General features: G+C 40.5%; 1 protein-coding gene across 2 annotated transcripts in view; it reads left to right on the top strand.

Moving 5' to 3' along the window:
- Positions 1-25,512, top strand: part of RAB30 (RAB30, member RAS oncogene family) — an 83,103-nt gene extending 57,591 nt beyond the window's left edge. For both annotated transcript variants that reach the window (XM_045815553.2, XM_045815554.2), the window contains 4 exons: positions 1,520-1,620; positions 4,656-4,739; positions 10,603-10,786; positions 14,789-25,512. In XM_045815553.2, the coding sequence (XP_045671509.1) occupies positions 1,528-1,620; positions 4,656-4,739; positions 10,603-10,786; positions 14,789-15,039 (612 nt within the window). In that variant the 5' untranslated portion in view covers positions 1,520-1,527 and the 3' untranslated portion in view covers positions 15,040-25,512. The remainder of the gene's footprint in view (positions 1-1,519; positions 1,621-4,655; positions 4,740-10,602; positions 10,787-14,788) is intronic.
- The last annotated feature ends 1,565 nt before the right edge of the window (positions 25,513-27,077 follow it).

Raw genomic sequence — 27,077 nt, 5'->3', positions numbered from 1 at the left:
TGCCACATGAGTGTTGGCTTGGTTGTCAGTCATCTTTCCAAGATGAGTTAAAACCCACACAGAAATCATCTGTGCACACAGGGATCTGCTCCCCTAGCTACCTGACTGGTCTCCGGGCACTGGGCTCTCTCTCGACTCTGCGACGTTGCAGTCACTTGAGCTTCAGCTCTGCTGGTAGGAGTGACCCTGGGGGCTTCTTCCAGCTCTCCCAAGCACCCTTTCCCTCATGGGCTTGCTGGTTGTCCTTCTCCTCTTCCTCCAGAGTCTGCAGGCTTGTCCTGCCTGCACCTTATGAAATGAGCTCCACTGCTGGTTTGAATTGTATTTAACTTTGTGGTGGTTGTTTAACTTTTCTCACATTAGTCTCCAGGGCAGAGACTGGCTCATCTCTATATTTCCTACCACGATTACAGTACTATAGTAGGTACACAGGAGATAATAATGGTTTTCACCAGGATAGAGCTTTGTGGGTACTAAGGCTCTTTTTACACTTTTTAAAAAATCTTTACAACTGTCCTCTGAGGTAGACAGAGCATGTAGTATTCTTTTCAGCACAGTTGGAGAAACTAAGGCCTACACTTAAGCACTAGGTCTATTCATTAACTTTTAATTCTACAGAGTACACGTGTACTAAATATAACTGTCCCACGCGTGGGCTAGGAAAATAGAGCCGAAAGATATAATGCCTTGCCTCAGGGATGAGGCAGACCTTTGAAATTTCAGGACAGAGGAATGATGAAAGTGTTTAACTTTATTTGGGGAAGAGCAGTGAAAAAGTCAGAGAGAAAAAGATGCTTGCATTGGGCTTTACAGGATTGATTTGGTGGCACAGAAGGGTGGGAGGGAGGGCATCCTGGGCAGAGGACGTGACACATGCCACGGCCCGTAGGAATGAGTGGACAGGCACTTGGGAGGTGCTGGAGCGTCGGGCTGGCTGGTGGAAGGTGCACAGCCGCGGGGTGGTGGTAGCGGGATGGCGATAACTCCCACCGTTAAGACCTCAAGACGCCCAGGACTTGCAGGGGACTGAAAGGTTTCTTCCCAGTTCCTTCCCCTTCATTCAGTCTCCCAGTCCCTTGGCATTCTTCCCATAGGCATACACTGTACGAGAATAAACTGCCTTGAAGCTTTGGATGGGCTCTCCTTTGTTCCTGCCTGCTGGCACCCCCAGCTTGTCTGCACAAAGGCTTGTAATCTCCTTTCCATGCTGAAAGAAAACAGCTCTTACCACAGGGGTGACCTGTGACCTGACGACTTGGAAGAATAAAGGTTACCAGGTGAAAGGACATTTGTGTCATACACTCTGTGTGGCATGAGGTGACTGGGAAGGAGTAAAGTTCGTCTGTGACCAAACACCTGTGTTCCTCTCTCGGTGGCGAGGTCACCAGAGGGAAGCATTATATTGCTCTTCACATGAGTCAGATCTGCTGTTCCTGAGGAGACAAGGCTGGCGCAGCTTGAGCTCTGTGGGCAAGTCTGACCAGGCCCCATCTCACTCTTGCCTGTGTTTGCCTTTCAGCTGTGTAAATGAGTATGGAAGATTATGATTTCCTGTTTAAAATTGTTTTAATTGGCAATGCTGGTGTGGGGAAGACGTGCCTAGTCCGACGATTCACTCAGGTAAGAGAACTTGGAAGTCCAGGGTTGGGTTTCTCAGACTAACCTGTTGGTTAGGTGAGCGTAAGAGAATGGATGACTGGTCCCAGAGCGGGCCTCTTGGCTGCTGGTTCTTAATGTGCCCTTTGAAAGTGCACAGGCTTTATAGCCTAGGCTGGAGTTTTTCCAGCCATCTCAAGGGAGTCTGGCTCTGGGGGTCACCACCAAGCCTCCCCCATTTTGTGTGCTTCCTTTATGAAAGGAACCAATTGTTTTGCTTTCAGTGTATAGTATCAAAAACAGATTATTAGATTAAAATAGATTATCAGTCAATAACCTAAAGGTGTTAACAAATGAATCTGGACTTCAGACTAAACCTAAATACTATTTTTGTTACAAACTCAAGTACAAATTGAACCAATCAAACTCCCTGCCTATGCCCTCTCACATCCTCCTAGGCAACCGAGTGAGTCATTCTGGTTTAGAACCAAATATGCTGATGTTTTTAAGTCTATTAAATGGGAATGAAACGAGAACAGTGAAGGACTAGATGAACAAAATTAAATGTTCCCTCTGGATTGAGTCCTTATCATATGATCTAAGTACAAGTTCTCTTTGGGGCTGCCCTTTGAAGAATTACTGCCAGAGACTATATGCCTGTTTTTATACAGAAATGAGTGAGAAATCATTCTGAAGTTGACCTTCTTTTGTGTTTTCCCTGGAAAAATATGAATGGCATCCTTTTCAGGATTATCATGCATGCATCTTGCATTTTCTTATGGTGCTAGTTGGGAACCCTGAGACTAGCTCTGCTAAGGCATAGGATTGCCAGGTGCTGTGGAAAGAGCGCCAGCTGGAGTGTGGAGACTCGGGTCCTGGTCCCAGCTCTGCCCTGGCTCATCCTGTGAGCCCAGATAAGTTCCCTCCTGTCCGGACTCCCTCCCTCCCTATCACACAGGAGGGGCCTGGGGACCTGCAAGGCTCCTTCCAGCGCAGACAGTCTGTGGTTCTGTGCAAAACTGGATGGGATCACACAGACAGCTTTAGGGCAGAGAGTCATCTTGGGAAATGCCAGGGTTTTTCCCAGGGTAAAAAAACCCAGAAGAGAACTTGTGCTTTTTTACTAAGCCGGGGCCTGGCAAAATCAAAAGTAAGAAGCTACCAGCCGTCTGCACTCAGTCAGCCACTGTGGCGTGATACCGGAAACTCCAGCTGGTTTTACTTCCACCCAACAGTACTTTTTTCTGCTTTTGGCAGGAAGACAAGCCTGCAGAGACGTGGAAGAGTGTCTCTTTATCAGAAGTTCCCTTGACCTTGTCTTATTATCTAAGGAAAGATCCCTTAGAGATTATTCAGTCTACTCCTCTCATTATACAGATGCGAAATTGAGGTCTACAGGGATGATGTGACTTCTTAGCGTTGTACATCCTGTTAGCGGCGAAGCTAGGATTAGAACCCATGTCTCCTGGTTCTTAGCCTGATCACTTTTACTTTTAGTGTCCTAATCTCTGAGACCATAAGAATCTGGCTTTTCTCTTTAAAAGCATAAACTTTGTCATGAAAGGTAAAAATGTGTCCATTTTTGAACGCGAATTTTTACCAATAAGCACACCACACCTTTCTTTTCTACTCTTTACCCCTCCCAGCCCCTTAACTCCCCCCCAAGGTAACACTCCCTAGACAGTATTATGTTTGGTGTTGTTATGTAGCAGGCAGTTCAAATGAATTGGATTCAGCTGTTTTTGAGGCATGGGGAGTTGGGGAACAAAATGATGGGGGAGACATTGGGAAGGTTTTGTTTGATTTTTTGGCATTTATTAGACTGCAAAACAGCTGGAGCGATAAACTCGAAGCTTGGCAGCCTTGTGTTTGAGTCAAACCAAAACAGAGGAAAATTGATTCAATATTTGTAAGTACAGTTATGAATGTTTATATTTACATCTTTTGCAGACATGCAATGGGATATTTTCTGTGGGTTTGAAGCTCAGTCTTTTAAGTTCAAACTTTAATTAAAGAACTCTCTTGTTAGGGAATAGACTTAATTAAAGATGCCCCAATCTTAGCTGCCAGAGCTAATGAAGTCCATTTTACTTTAATTTCTGACAATTCTGGAGTATAAGTGAAGAGGGAATCAAAACTAGGTGAAGAACTCTTCCTTATTAGAATTCCTTCCCACCTCCAAGTCCCCCCCAAACCTGCAGGAAATACTATAGACCAGTACATGTAGTTTTGCTAAAATCCTATCTTTCTAGTTCAGCTTTCAGTTTGAGGTACAACTTTGTTTTGTTTTGTTTTGAAATGCTCATGGAATTTGAGGCCCAGAGAGGGGGACTGATTTGCCTGAGGCCACAGAGATCCTCCTGGTTTAGTGCTGTTCCGACTTCATTTTCTCACTGAATGATTTTATTTGTTTCCATGATCTTCCCAGGGTCCAGGGCCCTGATTTCATGTAATTACATATGTGTGGTACATTGCACTGAGGGAAATAGTTCTCACCCTCAGAGCAGAGGGAAATTCAAAAGCTTCACTGTCTCGTTCGTGTTTCCTGTAGCGTGTTCTTGTTTGTTCGTCCCTGTCAGCGGTCCACTCCCATGGTTGTCCACACCCTAGGCTGATAACCAGTTTTAATCTTCCCGGATTTTACCTCTCTGGGAGCACCTATCTGTTTTGCTCCTCTTCTAACAATCCTGATCTCATCCCTATGGCTTTATGCTCCTCAATCTTATCCTTGTGTCTGAGTTCTGTTTCAGTCTTTGAAACCCAGTCTCCCGCCCCTTCCTAGTTCTCTCCCTTCCCCCTCTCTGTCTTCCTCCCCCTTTCACATCCCCCTTTCACTCTCTTTCTTCTTTTAGCATTCCTCTCTCCTACTTTCTCCCTCCTTCCTTAACCCCTCAAAGCATACATACAAAATTAAATTCAACAAGGCTCCCATGACATGAACCAGAGTTCTTAACTCAGCCAAAGGAAGGGGCTGGCGATGCATGGTGAGGGGGAAGAGGGGAGAGAATTTCATTTAATTGAAAGATTCGCTTAATTGTTTTCCTTTATGTCCTCTTTAGGGTCTTTTCCCCCCAGGACAAGGAGCCACGATTGGAGTTGATTTTATGATTAAGACAGTGGAGATTAATGGTGAAAAAGTCAAGGTAAGATGCTCAATGTTCAATAAGGCTTTCATTGTACTGAGAGGAAGTAGTGTTTTCATAACACTTATTAAATCTCCTCATTGAAACCCACATTGCAAATAATATATTCAGCCATGGCGACTTATTTCTGAACAGAGTTCTATTCCCTTTGTAATGTTGCATTTATAGATAGGAAGACAGAGAGAGGGTCTAAGGCAAGTTGGTCCTATCTCCTGTCATGTCAGAGGTGTTGTAAAAACAAAGCAGAAATTTCTTTTTGAGAACTCCTGAGCTGGGCCAATAAGCAGTGCTACCTCTTAAGAACAGTAGCCCCATGAAAGACCCTACTGATTCCCACATTTGTTATGGGTCATTTGGTCATATGAATCATTTATTGGAATTACTGTGTCTCCCACCATATCCCCTATTTGTAACAAGGAAGAGATTCTAAATGAGGGGTCCAGGAAGGATCCATGATTTCCCTCTTCCCGTCTGTGCCCTCTGGACAGTTTGGTACCTGTAAGAAGCATGGTATGTCTGGTAAGGGGAGAAGGGAGATAGTGTTTATTGAGCACCTAATATGTCAGTCTCACTGCTAGGTGCTTTTAGATGACCTGTTGTATTTAATGTAGTCCTCACTGTAACCCCTGTGAGGTAAATGGTAAGCTACCTTCCTTTTAGAGGTTTCAGAGAGATTGAGCCACTTATCTATCCATGGCTACACAGTTAGGAAGGGAGGGAGGCAGGATCTGAACCAGTTTTGTGAGCTAGTGCATCCACTTCCTCCCTGGGGTCTGCCCTGCCTGGAGAGAAGAGGGGGTGAAGGCACAGTAGGCCTGTCACTTTGAAGCAAGGACAGGAGGAAGGTGATGGGAAGAGATATGGAACAGGATGGAATGACATGGTAGGAGGGGAAAGAGGCTGATCTTTGGCTCTGTGCTCTACCTGCCTCTCGGAGTTAGTGAAATTCCACTGTCGGAGCTGAGTCCCATGGGAAGGAGCAGTGACCCTGGCATCTGCAGCACAATGAAAACTGGGGCATCGGATTTCCAGCTGGACCCAGCCTGAGCACCCCACATTTAAACCCATGTCTTTTGCATCCTTCTCCTGTGGTACCTGCAGCCCTGCCTTCAGATGCCTCGGGAAGGGCAGAGAGGCTCCAGTGTGCTCTTGCAACATTTCAGAGATACACAGAGAAGTGTGTAGGGCAAGGCTCCTGAGTGTGGAATAGAAGCACTCCCAGCATCTCTTTCAGCCCTGACTCCTCCAGGTGGTTCCTTCTGCAGAGACATCCACACTGAATACAATAGTGAATGGAGAGCTAGGGGCACTGGAAAACAAAGCAGGGTATGAAATCCACGTCAATGCCAACCAGAAAGCTCAGAAAAAACAGTGCGCTGAGGTGGGGAGGAGGAGTTGGGAGTGGGAGGAGGAAGGAGGCATCCAGGAAGCAGTGGCAGGAAGAGCCACTTGTAACCATCCTTCCAGCAGGGTGGAGGTGACCGCCGCCCCCTAGAAGTTGAGTAAAGATAACTAGTGTTGCAGGCATTTTACTTCCAGAAATTTGGATTTCCTAGTCATGTACACATATCTGTGTGAGCTCCTTCCTATGACCACAAATGTTAGTGCGTCCTCTGTGCCAGGCCCTGGGAATGAAAGGCGTGAGTAAGAAGTGGTCCCCACTATTAAAGAACGGGCTTACTTTTCTTTTCTGAATCTCCAAGTTCAGGGATTACATTTATTCCATTTTCTGCAAACCATAAGCTCATTGTTAAGCACTTATTACATTCCGCTAAAATCCATCTTTTCATAACCGCCAACGCTACCATGAGACCACATGCTCCTCAGGAACAAGGTTTGTGTCTTCCTCCTCTCCCTATTCACAGCACAGAGCCCGTCCTCTCACCTCTTTAGGCCTCCGGACCTTCATCTTTAAAAAGTAAGAGTTGATTAATCTCCTAAATTAATGAGTCCTAATTAATTTGCTTGAGTTTCTTTCTAGCCGTGTATGTGGAACCAAGATCTAGAATGACCCCCTTCAACCCCATTAATCTAAGGGTCTCATTAACACGTGGACACGTGAGGAGCAACGTCTTTAGTGTTTCCATGGAAGAGGGCAGAGCTGCCCAAGCTTCACTAGGGACACAGAAGTTGTCTTACTGTTGTCCTTGTTCTTTCATGTTTACTGAATCCCTCTTCTCGGTGATGCTTAAGTGTCTTTTTGCGAGTAGTTTGTGGGCTTTCTCAGAGTCCCCTAGAGTCAGTGGGAGAGAGAAGCTACTGGTGGTTTGTGCAGGGTCACCTGCCTGGAGAATGCCAAGGCAGCGCCACACCCCAGGCCTCTCTCCTGACTTCTCGTTGCCCCACCTCGGCCTCCCCTCTTCAGTCTCGTTCCTTCTAGGACGGCTTCCAGGATTGAAGGCAGGGAATCAAACGTATTAGAAGCATTCTTAGTGCTAAGTCAGTAAAGGCAAAGTCGAGGCCCTTCTCTTAACGCGGTCTGCATTTTGAAATGAACTTGAGTAGCAAATGTGATTAAAACAGTGTAGAATTTTTTCCTATCCATTTTTTTTAAGTCTGTCATGAATAAATGAGAAACAAGTAAAACTTTAAGCTCAGGCTACAACATTGTAACCTTAGGAGATTACTTATAAACAGAAGATTTGCTGGCTGTCTTTGTGATCCGGTATATATTGCGTTGATAAGAATGTCTTGAACATATGCACATGTATTTACTCATTTGACCATCTGTCCATGCATTCATCCCTGTATCCACCCTGTGGTATGGTAGACGAGGTGTGCCAAGCACTGTGTTAGGTAAAGAATTTTTGCCCTCTAGGAGCTCATTGTCACCTAGCTCAAACATTTTATCTGTGAAACCTTCTTTAATATCCTACTAATCATTTAAGCAGAACTAATCAGCCCTTTCTTTGTGATTCCATCATCCTTTTTACATTCAGCTAGCCATTATTCACACGTGTCCACCATGTGCCGTGTATTCTGCTAGGAAGGCACTGGACTCTAAGGCTCAATAAGAAGCAGCCCTTGCCCTCAAAGTTCTCAGTCTCGTGCAGAGGCACTCCAGTGCACCTGTGACTGCAACGCATGCTTGCAGCAGCCAGACAAGAGAGATGCAAAGAGTGTAGGCGAACAGTGTAGCCCCTTGCTGGAGATGAGGATGGTTAGAAAGCCCAGGGCTGCAGTATTGAGAACATATTGACCAGCATGAGATTAAAACCTGGGAGACACTCTCTCCTGCTGGCACCTCTTTAATACAAGAACATCTCCTTTTTTATTATGGTCGGTTTGCTATGTTTGTCCTCCCTGTGAGATCAGAAATTATATTGTATTCATCTTGGTATCCTCCCTGTGCCTAGCACAGCACTCTGCATATATTAGTAGCATATAAATGCTGAAAAGGAGCGAATGAGTTGCAAAGACAATAGTGAAACCAACTTGAATGATAAAGGCAGTGGAGTATGGATGTTCTTAAGACTCAACTACAAGGCTAGAAACAGGCAACCCCCTATGAGAAAGCAGCCTACCTCTTGGCAAGGCCATACAATCACCCTTCTAGAAAATATTTCAGTGGTTTTAACTCTCAGAGCTGTTCTCAAGATGTGCCAATCATGAGAACATAGTGATTTCTAATGATTGACAGTATTAAATTCAATGACAAGTGTTTTTCAAGGCTCATTGTGGTATGAAAACAATAGTCTGTTGTTCTAAGACACATCCTGGCAGAGGAGAACCATGTCCCTAGGTTTGGAGCAGAGCAGAGAAATAGCTTTTGTCCCAGCAAAAGCCGTAACATCTGTATGGTCGCCTTCAGCACACACAGACTTTCGTGTACATCATAAAGAGCAGCTGCGACTTAAGATCAAAGGAGAGCCTTGTGCCACTGTTCGGGGACAGGGACCACCGGTCCCTCATTAGTCTTCTCAGCTAAACTGGTAGGAACAGAGGGTGACACCAACTAACTCATCCTCCTTGGATGCAGATGTATATTAAAATCAGTCTCTGGGGGCTAAGGTGGTGGGATGCGTCCTTCACTGGGAATAGAAGGCCTGGAGACTGAGTCCCAGCCTTGTGCGTAGCCAGTTAGGAGATGGAGGGGAGGCATAAACTCGCCTACCTCCCTGGGTTGTTGTAAAGATTAAATGAGACCCGCAATAAATATGTGAACATTTATTATGTGCCAGGCAGCCACTTTATTTGGTGCAGGGGATTCTGTGAATAAAATGGACCACTTCCCCTTCGTGAAGCTTTCAGTCTAGTGAAAAAGACAGTTATCAAACATATTATGACAAATAAATGATTTCGAGTGTGTCAGGTGCCATGAGGGAGAATTACAGGGTGGGTTGCAGAAGAGAATATGTGGGCATGGGGAACCTGGTCTAATCAAAACATTCCGGAAGGTTTTCCTTGAGGAAATGATGTTCTTTTAATGGGGGTGAATGCACTTTGTGACATGAAGTTTATACAGTTTGGAAGGGACTTTCTTACTCTTGTTGGTGCTATTGCTCAAGGCCTTCTGGATTGTCCTGCACTCACGAGTCTCTGGACAATGCTGTCTTTGCAGTCTTCAGCTCTGTGCAGGGAAATCTGGGGAGAAGTGTTTTTTATCTTCTTCTTTATTATTAGAACCATCAGTTATTAGGTCTTGGAGCTGGTAGACAACTTCAAAAAATGTGAACTTTCAGTAGGCTTGCATATTACTAACGTCTTTTTATAAAGAAACCACTGAAACCCAGAGATCAAGTGACTTGCCCGTGGTCTCAGAGCTTAAAAGTGATGGAGGGATATTATTTTATCTACCATGGCATTGTTCCTGTTTTCATTAACAGGGACATCTCTTAATAGATGCATTTGAGTTTTGAACTGGAAAAGGTGGTTGAGGTGGGATGGACTCGTGCTCCAGTTGCTGACCGAAATGCCAGCAATCACACAATGACAGCTTGCTCTCTATCCCGACGTTTGTAATATGTCATTGTGGTTATGAGCATGAACTCTGGGACCACAATGCCTGGTTCAATTGGCTCTGGGGACACACAGGCTGTGAGACACTGAGCAACTCAATTAATCTCTCTGTGCCTCAGTTTCCTCATGTGAGAAATGGGTATAGTAATAGTACCTACTTCACTGTGTATATTACATGTAAAATGCTTAGAGCTTGACACATAATAAATGCTCAGTAAGTTTTTAAAAAAGATTTTATTTATTTATTTGAGAGAGAGAGTGGAAGAGAGAGAGAGAGAGCACGAGCCAGGGAGGAGGGGAGACGGAGAGGGCGAAACAGGCTCCAGGCTAAGCCGGGAGCCCGACATGGGGCTCGATCCCAGGACCCCAAGATCATGACCTGAGCCAAAGGCAGACGCTTAACCAACAGAGCCACCCAGGCACCCCACAATAAGTTGTGTTTTTTTTTTAAGAATAAAAGAAATTCTTAGGTAATATAAAAAAAAAAAACCCAAAACAAAGCAAGCTCCTCTCCTTAACCAGATATACCTACCACATTAAAAAAAAAAGTGTTGGGGCGCCCGGGTGGCGCAGGGGGCGCCTGGGTGGCGCAGTCGTTAAGCGTCTGCCTTCAGCTCAGGGCGTGATCCCGGCATCCTGGAATCGAGCCCCGCATCGGGCTCCTCTGCTGGGAGCCTGCTTCTTCCTCTCCCACTCCCCCTGCTTGTGTTCCCTCTCTCGCTGGCTGTCTCTCTCTCTGTCAAATAAATAAATAAAATCTTTTAAAAAAAATTGTATTTTTGTTTGTTTTTTAGGGCAGAAAATTACCATGAAATTGACTGAGGTGTTTCCATTTCTCAACTAAAGCAAGGCAATACTTTCTTTTCTGCTTCTCCAACCTGATCTTTCTCTTATGCCTTTACAGCTTCAGATCTGGGACACAGCAGGTCAAGAGAGATTTCGGTCCATTACCCAGAGTTACTACCGAAGCGCCAATGCCTTGATCCTCACCTATGACATAACCTGTGAGGAATCCTTCCGTTGCCTTCCTGAGTGGCTGCGGGAGATAGAACAATATGCCAGCAACAAGGTCATCACTGTGCTAGTGGGTAAGTAAGGACTAATGAGGAGGGAAATTGATTTGTGGCCATCAGAGAATTTATAATCACATAATGCCTATGCCTTGGTACCTTCCAATAATATAGTCCACAGCTATATAATTCATGCAATCAACATTCAGTTCTTCTGAAATTGAAGAGAAAATGAAATAGGTCATCTCCCAAGGCGATGGTTTAGAAAAATAAAGTGGAAAATATTGCTGATTGATTTTTCTGTCAATGAAGGCTCTAGGGAAGAAGGTGGACTGCTGTGAAAGTTATGTGGGCTGCTAAACTTATCCAAAAAATCTAGTTACAAAATCATGGAAGCTGCCGGTCTAGAAGTAAAGCATATCTCTTAAGTGAATAAAGAATTTAGTCTTAAAGCAATTGCTTATGGCCTAAAAAAAACGAACTTTTTTTCTCTTCTTACATTCATGCTGACTTGAGAAATTCTCACTTCAGAAAGAATCCACCAAGGGAAATTCTTCAGTTTGTTTCATCTTGCAGGAGGGTAGAACCTCTGTTTAGTAAGGGGGAAAAGCAGAAAACAACCCGTGATTTTCTGTGGTGACAGATAGGCCCATTAACAATGGAATTGCAGTGACGTGGAATGGATTGTTAAAAACTCCTCTTGTGGTGATGTAAAATGTTAATAATATATGGCTTTTAAAATGTTTTCTTCCTAAAAAGGAACATTGCTGTATATTCTAGCAAGACTTGAATTTTGGAAATCCAGGTAGAGAATCTCAGAAACATTGTTAAGTCACAAATTATGGTTAACAGTAAGCTAAGTAAATACTTACAGTAAGCATTATAGCTAGCACCCATGTGCCAGGAATCATATCAGGAAATTTATGTGTAATGATTCCTAATTTACATATGAGGAAACCATGGCTCAGAGAGGTGAAGTTCTTTGCCCAGGGTTGCACAGCATGTAAGATCAACTCCAAACCTTGTATTTGTCCAATTGTAATGTGCTGCTTTGTAATAAATTGTTGGACTTTTCTTTTGGGCTGCTGGGCTAAGTATCTGCCTCTCTATGAGCTAGTACTCTTGCCCACTCCTGAAAACCCTCTGGCATACTGGAGAATGTTTGTCATGAAGCACTTGAAAGCACCCATCTTAGGACTTGGGCTTTCTTTCTATTCCACAGAAAGCCTTTGAGAACTTGAGTCAAAGCATTATTCCTTGGGATTCTGTCTAAGGAAGTTAAATGGAGATTTGATGGGAGATAATTAGTCCCTTCAGTATGAAAGAGTCACTGGCTTTAAAAAAACACCTGTTTACTATAGAAAATTTCAAACACAAGCTAAAGTAGAAAAAATGGTATCATGAACCCCCATGTACACATCTCTCAGCTTCGACGATTATCAACTCATGGTCAATCTTATTTTACCTGTTCCCCTCTATGTTGTCTCCACTTGCCTTCAGATTATTTTGAAGCAAATCCCAGAGGTTGTATTAATTTATCTTTCAGTAGTTCAATGTATAACTTCAAAAGAGGATTTTTAAAGAAAGAAAAGCTAACCACAAATCCATTTTCACACCTAAAAAAAATAAATTCTTTAATAGCACCCAAAATTTAGACAATGTTCAGAGTTCCTTGATTGACTCAGACATTTTTAAAAAATTTGTTCAAGTCAGAGATCCAAATAAGGCTCATATGTTCTCATTGACTTTTGTGTCTTTTAATTCTCCTTTTGCCTGTAGGTTATCCCTCCATTTTTTCTCCCTTGGAATTTATTTGTTAAAGCATACGTTTATCCTTCCGTGTTTTCAAGTCTGAATTTTGTTACTTCACACCGTAGAATACGTTGACATGTTGCTCCATCACCTGTATTCCCTGCAGGTTTGTAGGTAAATTTAGAGGCCTGCTCAGATTCAGTTTTTTTGTTTTTCTTTTTAGCAAATATACTTCCTAGTTGATATTCTGAGGTACAGTTCTCACAGAACAGCCAAGAAAAATGCTTGATTCCCTTTTTTTTTTTAATTTCCCACTTCGTAAAATAATGAGTTGTTTCCCCAGTATCTTCCAGAAGTAACTACTAAAATTTGTTTATATTTTGAATATTATTATAGATTTAAATATATTCAGTATATTCTAGGCCCTTGCAAATATTATTATTGATGGTCCAATTGTTCCAACTCTGAGAGTGGAGCTGCTTCAAATGGTCTCCTGAGTCCTTTAGATATGACCTTTTGGCAATGACCATCGCTTGCTTTCTGGTGTAAGCGTTCCAGGCACAACTTGTGCATTTCCTGCCCCAGACCAGGAATTAGCCATTCCTTCAAGTAGCACTGCTTATTATTAATGCAAAGTTATATTTAGAGGCCACAACCAAGGTGATAGGAATCTTCTCTATTAGTCGGTGGTCATTGCTTTTAGGCATTTCAGTGGACAGAACTAGTGTGTGTGTGTGTGTGTGTGTGTGTGTGTGTGTGTGGTGAATTCTGTAGTGCCCACCTGGGGTTTGTCTATTAGGCTCCACCAAACACTTTGACTCACCAGACTACGATAGGCCACACTTGGCATGACTCTCTCTTAGATGGATACAGGACAGGAAATACGGCTTCATAGCAGGTCAGCATCAGACATTCCTCTTCAGTGGAAGTAATCCTCCATAGCCATCCATGTAGTGGCCCAGGACCTTCCAGGACAGTTGAGGTATAAGGAAAAAGGCTCCTGCCAGACACGTAATGGACCTGCCCTGGCCTAGAAGCCTTAACAGAGGCCAGTCTCTCTTATAACAACTCCATGGACCTAACTTTCAAGGTCTCTTCAAGTGAAGAGTCCCCACACTCAGGGAAGCCCAAAGTTGTGGCTTTCCACTAGAAATTTAGAATTCATGCATAGAATTCCCAGGCCAGATGGAATTTATCAGTCAGGGGTCACTTTTGCCATAAGCTGTGCTGCCGGGTAACACAGTTGACGTGTCACTTTTGTCAGGTTTCCAGGAGAACAGAGGTAGAAAAATTTTTAAAGATGAAATCCACCATGAATTATTCACACGGATACTTCCACTTATAATTCAGGACTGTAAAAATTTTACTTAACCTCATTAATCGTTCTCTATTTCCTTTTTCCCATGCCCGAAATCTCCGACGCAATGACCCTAGCACAATTACTCATTTGCCTTATCCCCTAAAACCCACAGAAGCAGCCTTGGAATAACAATACTCACACTACCACTGACAGGATGATTACTCTAAAGTTCAAAACGTTTTCCTTCAGTTCTTCTTGTACTTAGAGTATATACCACTGAGGACGCATGGTTAAAATAGGAGATCTTCAACTCACTTGGAATAGACCCCTCTCTGTGTAGTTATGCCATTTCATGATAAACAGGTTCATTTGTTTCATTTTGCTTTCCATTGGTAGAGATTGTTTTTTTAATTTAATTTTGTATTATATAGTTATAATTGTATACTTAGGTGAAACATAGGTCTAAGATTCTGAAGTCAAATCTATTGGGACAAGGTATATTTAGAGAGGTCAAGTTTCTGTCCCTCCCTATCTCCTCAACCTTGTTCCTTTCATGGGTAACCATTATTTTTAAAATTAAAATGTTGGGTTATTCTCGCATTAAAAAAATAAAGTTTGTGGGTGTGCATGTATGTATTTTTTTATCCCTTTTTCTTAGACAGTTGTATGTTCTACATCTTTTATCTACTTTGCTTTATTTGCTTAACATCTTTGCATCTCATTCCATGGCGGTATATGGAGACATTCCTCATTGCTTTTTACAGAGGCACATAGCTGCATCATGCAGATGTACCATCCTTCATTCAAGCCAATGGCCAACTGAGGGGCATTTGGGTTGTGCCCCATTCTTTGCCATTACAAATGGCATTGGTATTTTAAAACAAACATTCCAGTAATCACAGCCACATTTGCTTTGCTTTCCTTGCCCATCTCTCCGATTTCACTTCAGATATGAAATTGAATGTTGATGCTTCCGAGCCTGTAAAAAGTCCAGTGATGTTTCCTTCTTTGATTTATCCCTGTTCTAGGCAACAAGATTGATCTGGCTGAAAGGAGAGAGGTCTCCCAGCAGAGAGCTGAAGAATTCTCAGAAGCTCAGGACATGTATTACCTGGAGACCTCAGCCAAGGAGTCAGATAACGTGGAGAAACTATTCCTTGACTTAGCATGTCGCCTCATCAGTGAAGCCAGGCAGAACACACTTGTGAACAATGTATCCTCGCCCTTACCTGGAGAAGGCAAAAGCATCAGCTATTTGACTTGTTGTAATTTCAACTAAAGGCTGAGGCAAGGAGAAGCAAAAGGAATCAGCAGCTGCCCCGATGGGCCCCAAATTGCTGGGGGAGATCTGGGGATGACTGTGGCTCCCGCTCTCAGACCTTCTGACTCCTGTGGGATCCAGAGCTTACAAAGCATGGCAGGCCAAAGGCTTTGTCCACAGGCCAGCATTAGCAGAACATATAATGGTTTCACCCTTTTGCAGTCAGGAGTTGGAGCAAGGAGAAAATTGCACTAGGCGCTCCATGATCTGCAGAGCATGTGGCTTTTGTTCTTTTTTTAAAAAAAGCAAGTAAAAGCGCATTCCTGAACACAGTCCAGGGGGAAATGTACTGTAGGGAGATCCCTCCTGCACGCCAGTGGGTGCATGTGGGGGCTGTGCTTTAGGGCTTCTGGGGGCCCTGGTTTTCTTGTCTACCAGATAAACCAAAACTGGGAAGGCTAAGTCCTGCCTCTATGGTGCGTGTTGATGACTCCATGGAGACTTTGAAAAGTGTTATTCCTCTGGTCCACAGGCACTTTCAAGAACTTCGGGATGTAAAAATGATATGAAACCTTTTCCCATGACCAACAGTAACAATCATTGGTTTAATAATATATATATATATATAAGCTCCATGACTCCTTTTGGTGCTAATGAATCCGCTCTTTCATAGACCAAACATTTTAGTACATTGATGTCCTTAAATGTATTACATTGAAATAAAAAAAATAAGGGAAGTCCATGAATCAGCACTCTTTCTCAAAGTCTCATGACTACCTTTTCTAGGGTGGATTTGTTGGAAAATAAAATACTTTTCCTTTCATGTTCTTTCCCCTCTATCTTTACCATTTTCTTCTATTCTCTCATCTTTCCAGCCCTTTAAGTAAATGGAAACTTTAAAAAAATGAAAAAAAAAATGGCTGCTGATATTCTAATGTAAAAGACTAGCTCTGAGACATCATGAGTAGTATGAGAAAACAGACCTGATCTGACCAAAATACTGTGGATTAATGGACTGCGATGCAGAGTTCCAAGCAGAGCACAGTCCTTGATAGCAGGTGACATCTTTTACTTCCTGGTACTATCCATCTTGGACAGACCAAGGCTTAGAATTTTGTACATGTTTTTAGTATGATAAGTTGACAATAGCAACAGTTGAAAAGTCTCATGAACCATTTTTGTATCTTCAGTAACCTTAGAAAAATTCCGCTTGTGGAAGCAGGTGGAGCGGTCATTTGTCACCTCCTTCCTGTGCTAATGTTACTCTCAGACTCACGACCATACACGCTTTCCTATTTCTTTTTCTTTTCCTTTCTCTCCTGGCCTCCCCATTCTTTCCTCTTTTCCTCCCTCCCTTTAGCATGTGTTACTGCAAATCTCCAGTTCAAATGGAGGTATATATGCCTTTACTTAGCCAATTTTAAAACAAGACTCGAAATGGAAGATGTGCTGCTGAATACATGTTACTAATTTCTTTAGTGCCATACTTTGATGCCTTCCAATTTGTTCACTGATATAAATGCAAATTGGGGAAATAATTAAACTTGTATGCTGTCGATGCTGTCAGATGTTTCTGTAGCTTGCCGCTTGGCATCCCTGAGGGATGAATAATGGAATGAGGGCAGGATATGCAATTGTGTTGTTGTAGATGGTGGCAATCTCGGTTCTGATATGTTGATGTTTGAAAGCTATTTAATTTTAAAGAAATGAGGCTCATAGAGACACAATATCGATAAAGCATTTCCAGTGTTCCTCTAGCAGATTTCAGAGTGACTCGTCTGTTGTATACAGATTATACATATTGTATAAGGGAATTGATACTTTTGGTTGGCTTCACTGTGTGTGTTCTGATCCTATGGGTGAGAGAAAGAGATCCCAGAAGTTTGAATTGCTTTTATTTTGAATGTGTTTCTACAGGAAAGAAAAATCATTTTAATAAATACCAACCAAAATCAATTATAATAATTGTTGCTTTTCCCTCCCCATTTCTCCATTAAGCCAGCAACTATAAAAGTATTCAGAAAACAAGTTGATCAAGGTGGGCAGAACTTCTCTCTTTTTTTTTTTTTTTAAGATTTTATTTATTTATTAACAGAGAGAGAGAGAGACAGCCAGCGAGAGAGGGAACACAAGCAGGGGGAGTGGGAGAGAAAGAAGCAGGCTCCCAGGGGAGGAGCCTGATGTGGGGCTCGATCCCAGAGCACTGGGATCACACCCTGAGCCGAAGGCAGACGCTTAACGACTGAGCCACTCAGGTGCCCCAGAACTTCTCTTTTTAAACTGTGAGGACATGTCCATAGGTTTAGATTTATTGTCTTTTATTTAGGGCAAAAAATCCAATATCCTACATCATGACCCAGCTCTGTCTCCACAGCAGCAAGTGTGTTGAAATTAAAACTGCTTTGTGAATGTAGATAGACTGTTAGATTGGACAGATTTGGTCATAGAACAACAGCTTCTAGGATCGCTCTTGCATTCTGAAATTCTTATTCCCTGGGGCTCAGCTGCTTTTGTTTACCCTTGGCCATACTCATAAGGGGATTAGAAAGTTCTGCTCTTGGCCCCTTCCTTCCCTGTTACTCCTCCCAGCCTTTCCATAGCGTGCAGTCACCCATCCATGGCCCGTAAGCAGAAATACATGGAATGTAGAGCTTTTCTCCCTGCCTTAGCTGTGTGAATTCCAGATTAGGCCTTATGGACACTTTTTCATGGATACATCTCTAGTTTCAGAACAATCCCTGACCATATTGTAGGTGCTCAATAAATATTAGTTGAATAAGTGACTTAGTGCCAAGTGGAGCTTTGCCAGTTACCTAGAAACTTCTCAGATAGAACTTGAGAAAGGATACTAAGTAAATGTGGGCATCTTAACCTAGACCAGGAAATAAACTTGCTGGTTTGCTTACTGGTGGTTATTGCCATGGCAACGTTTGCTAAGGTGAGCCTTCTTAAATAAAAATGAATTTTTACTTCATAGTGGATGAAAAAGAAAGTTGCTTTCTCATAATTCAATTTGGCTTGATCTGCCTCACACTATCAGAGTCCGTGTCTGCTTCCATTTTTGGTGTAATCTTCTTTTAATAAAGTTACTAAATATATGGAAAACTTTTCAATTTCCAATGAAAACGCATGTCATAGAGTCAGGTTTGGGAGAATTGTGAAATCATATAGCTCACTGACATTAATGATATTTTATTATGGCTTTGTGTAGACCGTATCCTCAAAGGATTTTGTGCTTTTTCCTTTACCTATACAGGGCTTTTTTTATTTCTTTATATGCTTTTATTTCTATTGTATTAACATTTAATTTTGATTATGCAGATCCAATTGTCCTTTCAGCAGATTAAATTAGGCCATTAGTGTTCCTGGCCTTTCTTTTTTACTATTCTTTCTACTCATTTCATGTTACCATCTCTTCCTTAGTAAAGTGGCAAGAGTGTAACTAGAAATGAAAGTCAAATGGATTGATTTGGCAATGTGTCAATTTCTGAAAGAAGGGTTAAAACCAATGGCCAAAATAATATATTTGGGTTAGGGTTATTTATTTTAAGCAATTTAGATTTGTTGGAGAGAGGAGGCAGAATTTAACAGAGGACTGGATTCTATTCATGAACCTTTGGAGGACACTGGTGACTTCCAGTGTCAGGTCAATGATTTGCCTCATTTATCTTCTCAGCTATTCCATAATTCTTCCAGATTCAGCACCAAATTTCAGTTAATTAGTCATTCTGAATAGATAACAGTTGCAAGTGATTCTGAATTGCTCTTCTGACTAAAGTGAAAACATCTATTTTAATAAACCAAGCCACATAAGATATCATCTTATAACCAGAAAAAAACTTTCATTTTTTTCCCCCACATATCAAACCAAAGTTCTGAAGATAGACGTTTTCAATTTCTTTTTTTTTTTAATGATGTTTTATTATATTATGTTAGTCACCATACAGTACATCCCCGGTTTCCGATGTAAGGCTCGATGATTCATTAGTTGCGTATAACACCCAGTGCACCATGCAATACGTGCCCTCCTTACTACCCATCACCGGTCTATCCCATTCCCCCACCCCCTCCCCTCTGAGGCCCTCAGTTTGTTTCTCATAGTCCATAGTCTCTCATGTTTCATTCCCCCTTCTGATTACCCCCCCTTTCTTTATCCCTTTCTTCCCCTACCGATCATCCTAGTTCTTATGTTCCATAGATGAGAGAAATCATGTGATAGTTGTCTTTCTCTGCTTGACTTATTTCACTTAGCATTATCTCCTCCAGTGCAGACGTTTTCAATTTCTTAAGCCTGCACAACTCTGTACATTTCATAGCCATCCATACTTTAGGGAATACTGCCCCTATAGCCTCTGGAAGAGCTCTTTTGGGGTTTGCCCTTTATTTTTTCTAGATTCTTTTTTAACTGCAACTGGTTACTTACATTCCTCAACCAAGGTCCTGACAGATGCATTTTAAAGCAACTATAATACTTTTGAGACTTAACTAGAAATTCAAAAAGAGCAAAAAGGCATGTATGTCATCATTCAGACAAACAGTACTCCACACAAGCAATCTGGTTGAGCACTAATTTTGGGATAAGAGGCGGCTGTGCTCTCTTTTCTTTCTTCTTTTCAAATTTCGTTTCTGTCCCATGAGTGTATTTGTGTTTAAAAGGAAAGCTACCTTCTCTTACATTCATCACACTAGGTAAAAAGCATACTGAATTAAGAAATTATCATCCCTTCAAACAGCTAATTAATATAGTAATCCTGAACAAGAGAGATGACACTTCATCTTCTTTCCTAAGCCTATGATGTTGGAATGTTACAGTCATCTTTGGGAGCTATACTTTGGCATTAAAAACAAATTGAAGCACAACAAAGATGGTGAAGGAATTTAAAATTTATGACATTTGAAGAATATTTGAAGGATTTGGGGAGATTTAGCCTGGGAAAGAGGAACACAATTAGTGAATTAGGGCAAGACTCTGGTTCAAAGGGGTGGAATGAAGTCCACTGATTTAAGGCCATAGGGCTACGGATTTGGGAGAACTTTCTCAAAAGGGTGGGTCACCATGGAAGGAGCTGCCTTAGGTAATAGTGTTTGTCAGGCGGACGCTAGATGATGAGGGAAGGATCTCAGCACTGGCTGGAGGTTCAACTAGACGACCTATTAACCTATGTTGTAGCACTTTGCCTCTCATAACATGTTCAGTTCAATATCTGTTAACCTACAGCTAATGATTTTTTTTTTTTAAAGGCTTTGCTATTCTGCCAACCCTCCTGGAAGGAGGTCGGTTACATGTTATTTGGCTAAGAGACTGGCTTGTCATTGTGCCCTAGGCTGGGATTGCTTTTTCAGTCCATTCACTAATGTCCAGTTGAAATCACAAACTGGCTATTAAGTTAAAAAGAAGAAAAGTATCGTTTTAATAGAAGTTATGTGAAATCATGGAAATTATGTTTTTGATAGGCCATGCTCAGTCGAGTGAATAACTGGTATCCAGGACTTCAGACCAGGCCTTTTTAGTGGAACAGAATCTTCAGTTAAAGATCCCGTAAATGGACCAACATGAAGTTTTGCAGCTTCCATTAGAGATGGGCTGGTGCATTAATGGCATAAAGCAGATGCTAAGATCTATGTTGGCAGAATCTCAAATGACATTTGGTTTGTTGGTTTGATTCTCTTGAAAAAACATATTCTGCAAATTATTTTAATAGAACCAAGGCCAAATTTCTTCATGTAGAAAAAGTAACAAAACATGGGTTTTCAGAAATTGGAGATAAGTATAAGCAACACTTACTAATAAAGCCCATGACCAAATGATTCCACCTGCAAAATAACTCACCTCCCTGTTAGGCTGATAGATGGCTTTTCATTAGTCTTTATAAGAAGTCATTGGTCTTGATCAGTATGGTGAGAAACACTTGAGTTTGGGTAAGACTTTCTTTGACTTCTTTACGTAAGAGGTTAGAGCACAAAAGCTAGGCACCTCTTTAATTGACTTAGGTACATGAGACAAATTCTTACTTTCCCACTGAATGAGAGCAGACTTTTTGGAGATGTTGTGTTCTAGTTCCTAATGGAATCCTTGATGGGTTATAACTCTAACACTTCAAGGAGTAATGTAGGGAGGTGTGGGAAGGGGGAACACCAGGTTAGATGTGAGGAGTCCAATTAGCTGTATCTTTATGCAGAGCACAAATCTCTTGAGCATCAGTTTCCCCATGTATGAGATAGACTCATAATACCTGTCAGGATTCTTGTGAAAATTAGATAAGATAAATTGAAAGTTAGGACAGTGCTCAGTAAACAGTATGCAGTCAAATATCAGTTCTTTTCTCCTTAATTAAGGGCAGACTTTGGATGGTCTGATACAAGTATAGATCCCTAGGACAAAACAAAGAACCCCTCTCAACTTCAAAGAAAAGAGCACCATTTCTGAAAGGGCCTTGAAAGGAAGTCACTTATTTGATCCATCTTTCTGCCTTTGGACATTGTCACCTGAGAGTCTCTTTATTTCTTTACATATTTCAGGAAAGGTATTCTTGCACTCTTTCCCAATAGGCAATTCCAGCGTTGCAAACTCCTCATTATCAGGAAACTTTATTACTGAAATACCTCACAGTGCAATTTGAACCTCTTTCTTCTTGAGCTCATTCTCCATAGGAAGAAAAATGGGTTGATCCTATCTTCTTTTTAAGGGACCACATTTGCCATTTATTATTGCCCTTTGCCTCACTTTTTTTTCCTTTAACAACAGTCAGAAAAAGCTCATTAAGGTGATAATCATTATTCTCTTGGGGAATGTCAGGCTAGGTATTTATAAACTCTTCGTTTCTTATTAGTATCAGATTTAGATCATAATCTTACTGTTGACTAACTCTTCAATTATCCATGTATTTTTTTCCCCTTATATACTTGATAACAACGTGTGCTTCTGAAGAATTATTCTGGTTGTGTGGTTCTTGTTTTCTCCTCTTGATAAAAATAGAGTCATGAATCCTAGTTTTGTCAGCTGCTTTTAGAATTTCATTTCACAGATGACGTATATTTGATGGACGTAATTACCAACACCCAAATTTAGCAGGGATTTTTTTTCCTTTCTACATGTGCACTGTATTCCGAAATAAAAATTGGAGTACCAAATGCCTAATAAAGCAAAAACTCATGTACAGAATAACAAAAGAATCTGGTCGGTTAGGATAATTTATCACTAGTTAGTTGAATGGTCCACAGCTTTGTTTAAGGTTATACAGTTATGCCTGGATTAAATAACAATAGCAAAACTTGATAAGCCCTCTGAAAAACAGCTGCTAAACATATTGCTTTCTGGAATGTAATCATTAGAAGTATTCTCTCATCCTATACAATTGCAGAATGTCAGTGGAAATTTCTTGTAGGCTATTTGACAATGAATGTCAATTGATTTAAAAAATTTTTTAATCCTCTTATCCCTTTAAGGCGTGTTGGGTCTTTCATGTCCCTTTGCGGAAAATTTCAAATGACTGGAATGCTGGCTTCTAATTTCTGCTCACTGAAGTGTCCTCTAGACATACCAGATGGTTGGAGCTCCTTTGATGATATGTAAGGGAGCTACATAAATGTATTTATGTAAATACACTTACATAAATGTAAGTGTGTGAGTAAAGTTGCTGTTTTCAGCAACACACACACACGCACACACACACTTCCAAAAAAAACTCTGCTTAACATTTCAAATAATAAAGGATTAAGAAGAGATTTTTGATCATCTAAAGGGAAAAAGTTGTGCCCCACATATATTATTACGATACTTTAATGCATGACTTTTAGTGTAGGGGTGAAATAAAATGCAAAATAGATCATTCTGGAGGTCTTCTCAGCAGCTAGTTAAAATATTTAGAGAAGCCGTTTTGTGAAGACTTAGAGAACCCCTGATTTCCCCCCCTTTCCTATCTCTTTCCTTTAAAACATGGACCTCTAACATACACATAGTTTTAACAAACATGTTAATCATCAAATCTTATGAACTCAGTTATTAATATTTGGCTGGTTTTAAGCATAGGCAGGCTCTCAGTAATATCTGAATACACCAGTATATAAAATCTAACCATCTGCTTCAATACAGGTATAATACTTGGTTTTCAATGTTAATATGCAGTACACCGTATTGTCCTATGTGTCCATGTATTTTGTTTGTTTAATAAAAAGCCTGTTAGAAATATAAGCCCATAATGACCTGAATGCACTTAGCTGAAAACATTCTATAGAAAGTTGATTGTATGAAAACTTCAATCAACATTAAAAAGGGGGGATCGGGAACAGGAACGTGAACAAAAAATTCTTTAATGAAGTTGCATCCTTCTTTTTGGAATTAAAATATAATTCACACACAATTCACCCCTTTAAAGTGTTCGATTTGGTGTTTTTAGTATTTTCACAAAGTTGTACAACACTCACCACTAACTCTAGATCATTTTCAGTATCCCAAAAAGAAACTCTGCACTCATTAACAATTACTTCTCCACCCACCTCCCCCAGCATCTGGTAACCACTAACCTACTTTCTCTTTCTGTGGATTTGGCTATCTTGGACATTTCCTATAATTACACAATATGTGTTTTTTTGTGTCTGACTTCTTTCACTTAGCATGTTTTCAAGTTTCATGTTGTACCATGAATTAATATTCTTTTTATGGCTAAATAATATTCCATTGTATGCATATTCCACAATTTACTTGTCCATTCATCAGCTGAGGAACATTTGGGTTGTTTCCCTTTGGGGATTGTTATAAATAATGCTGCTATGGACATTTGTGTACAAGTTTGCCGTGTGGGTATATATTTTCACATCTCTCTTAAAAGCGATTGGTCTAAAAATCATTTGTGTTCACTTAAACAGAACCTCTTAAAATCCCACTTGGAGAATGCAACTTACAATCTTAGGTCAATTGCTGGATCAGGAGACCCCTGAATAATGGCTAACTTCCAAATATATCCATAGGAATCTTTCTATGAGCCTACCATTTATATGTGATAATCAATTTCATGAAGACTGTTTCAGTCTTGTAGAAATTGAGTTGTCATCGCTTAGAGAATTTCTTGTCTTCTGCATTGTTTCAAGGGATAGCTATAAACCATGTTAGAAAGGAGCACTCATTCAATCTTCTAGGATTCAATGAAGGAGCACTTTTAATATATACTTTCCTTTACATATTGACTGTCTTTAAAGTTTGGGTTTTCCATCTTGAAAAAAGATTGTCAAATCACCAAACCACCTGATGTCCATTGTAGCTTAAGTTTTTATTAAGAAATAATTCCTACTGAGAGTAAAAGTAAAAAGAATGTATTTTGTGTGCAAAGGATGAATGTATTAAAAACTTCTTATTTGTAAAAATTTCTTAAAAAGATGAATGGAAATTGCTTTCTCATGTACTTGTATATAAATAAACATTTCCTGTTGCCCACATGTGGAGTATCATATGCCATCAAAGTATGTAAAAGCAAATAAGCGTTAAGTACACGAGTGCCCTCAGCATGAGGTGGGATGTGCTATGAATTTGGGCACCTGAGTTTGTTTATGCTAACCTTGGACAAGTCGTTTAACATTTTGCATCATAGATTTCTCCTCTGTAAAATAAGGGACTAGATTAAATAATTTTAAGACCTTCTGATTATAATACTAAGTAAGACTACTCTGCTATATTCAGGACGTGAAAGTTACATGCTAATTATTTCTAATGGCGAGAAAGATGCTTTATCTGAAGATATAGTGGAAGGAGTATTACACTGAGAAGCAGGGGACATACGTTCTAGTCCGAGTTCTGACACTGACAAGCTGTGTGACTTTGGGTTAATCATTTAATTTCAAGCCATAATTTTCTCAAGTACAAAATACACACTAGATTAGATATCTTTAAGGTCCCTTCATCTAAAACACATTATATGGTTCTATATTCTTTAGAGATATCACTTAAGATCTTATATTTCACAATTAGGAAGGAAACTACTTACTCATCACTGATAAGGCATTCGTTCATTCACCCGTTTATTTATTCACAATTTACTAGCATATGCTATAGGGCAGGTGCAGGAATGTCTCCCCCACCTGTATTGCAGGAGTCATGGATTTGTTCTTTTTCTTGGAATTCATCCCTTCTCCAATCCTTTCCTCTTAACCCCCTTGTTGGGACACGTACTTGAAAAATGAATGTCTTGGATTAAGAGTGAGTACAGTGGGTCATGGAACATGGTAGAGTTAAGAGGATGATGAAAGAATCAAACCTGATTTTGGGCTCCCTGACAAGTGTTCTGAGCATAGGCAATCTGTAATCTTACTTGACATTATCATTTAGTGTTTATAAAGTATCAGGCTTTACAAAATCACTTACTATAATTTTCTGTTATTGTTTAATTACAGCTTTTGTACAGTTGGTATGAGACTTTTATTTTTGCTATTTTTGCACCTTCATTAAAAAGATGTTTTGTCGTTGAATTTCTCTCCTGAATATACATGCCGTGGTTTTAAGTGTTCTATTATTAATATTAATTTGAACCAAATGAGATTTGTTTTTGTAGGTTAAAACCAGCCAGATATGACAATTTCCTATCATTCTGATATGACCTAGTATGCCGTAAGCTGCAAAGCTTGAGAGGCAAATACTACTAGCTAGAGGAGAAACTTTGACTCTTATGTGTTCGCATTCTATTTTGTTTTTTCCCACTAAGGAAATTTAGACAAGTTATTTCACCTTGAACATTGTTTTTTTTTCCATTAATTAAATGGGATAAATTGCAAACTTGAATAGGATTTTAAAATACGTATGCATATACAAATAATCAGACCATTGGAAGTATGAATGAGGTTTATTCTCCAAATATCTAAATGTTTAGATCATTGTGCTTCTCGCTTGGGGAGTGTGATGCTTCAGGTACAGAATTCCTTGGCAAATTAGAAAGTGGTGTTTTGAAAAATCTTGAGAATAACTATCCTTAGTTGACTCAATTATTCCGCATCTGCTAACAGGCAGACTATAAGCTATCTATATACCCCAAAACACATCTGCAGCTGAGAGATGAAACTGGGAGCTATGTTTAAACCACAGTCATGTGCTTGTGCTTTTGGCCAGGTGCTCACCTCTGAATATTTCAATAACTGAAATATCTTATTTCCATTACTTACTTGCAGGAAACCACATGTTATTAACATAAGACATCCTATCTAAATTTTCATATTTGGAATTTATTCAGGTTTCCTAGAAAATAGTTATATTTTCACATCTAGATAAAAATAAGCTTGAAGAAACGGGCTAGTCTGACTTTGATCTTCGAGATGAAACCACAAGAACTAACAACTACTATGTGGCCTGACATTCTACAAAGTTTAGTGATGCTCATATTCACATTTAACCTCATGGCAACCTTGTGAAGTGCTTTCTGCAGCTGGAGTAGAAAGTATGCAAGTTTTGATGGAAGACAAAGGTTAAGACCCTGGTTTGAACATGGGAAGCATTCCAAACAAAAGGAATGAAGAGTACAAAAGCTTTAGGTCAAAGTATCTGTATTACTTGGGGCAAGTTACTGAGCCTCTTTTTATTTTGCTTTCCTCATTAGAAAATGAAGATCTCAATGCTGGCCTTCAATGTGCCAAGAAGTGTTCTAGTCACTGAAACTACAGCAGTGAACAAAATATAAAAACTTACTTTAACGGAAATTACAGCATGGGAAGAATAGAAAATAAAGAAATACATAGTAATATCAAATGGTGATGATTACTGTGAAGAAAATAAACCAGGGCAAGGGAGAGAAGCAGTGATGGTGGCGTGTCACTCTTTTTTACAAGGTAGTTAAGGAGAGGCCTCATCGATAACGTCATTTGAAAATAGAGCTGAAGGAAAAAAGGGAATGGTGTGTCTATTTTGGTGAAAGTGTTCTAGGCAGAGGGAACAGAATGCATAAAGGCCTCACGGTGAGAGAATTCTAGTATGGCTAAAACATAATGAATGAGTGAGGGCCAAGGGGAAATGAAGTTTGAGGGGAGTGGTGATATGGATTATAGCAGCCTTTGGAAGGTTTTGAGTAGAATAGTGATTT

This window comes from Ursus americanus, chromosome 16, assembly GCF_024610735.1.
Source record: "Ursus americanus isolate L20-20 chromosome 16, mUrsAme1.1.p, whole genome shotgun sequence".
Classification (NCBI taxonomy): domain Eukaryota; kingdom Metazoa; phylum Chordata; class Mammalia; order Carnivora; family Ursidae; genus Ursus; species Ursus americanus.
The sequence above is the reverse complement of the archived record's forward strand: the minus strand, read 5'-3'. Positions and strand labels throughout refer to the sequence as shown.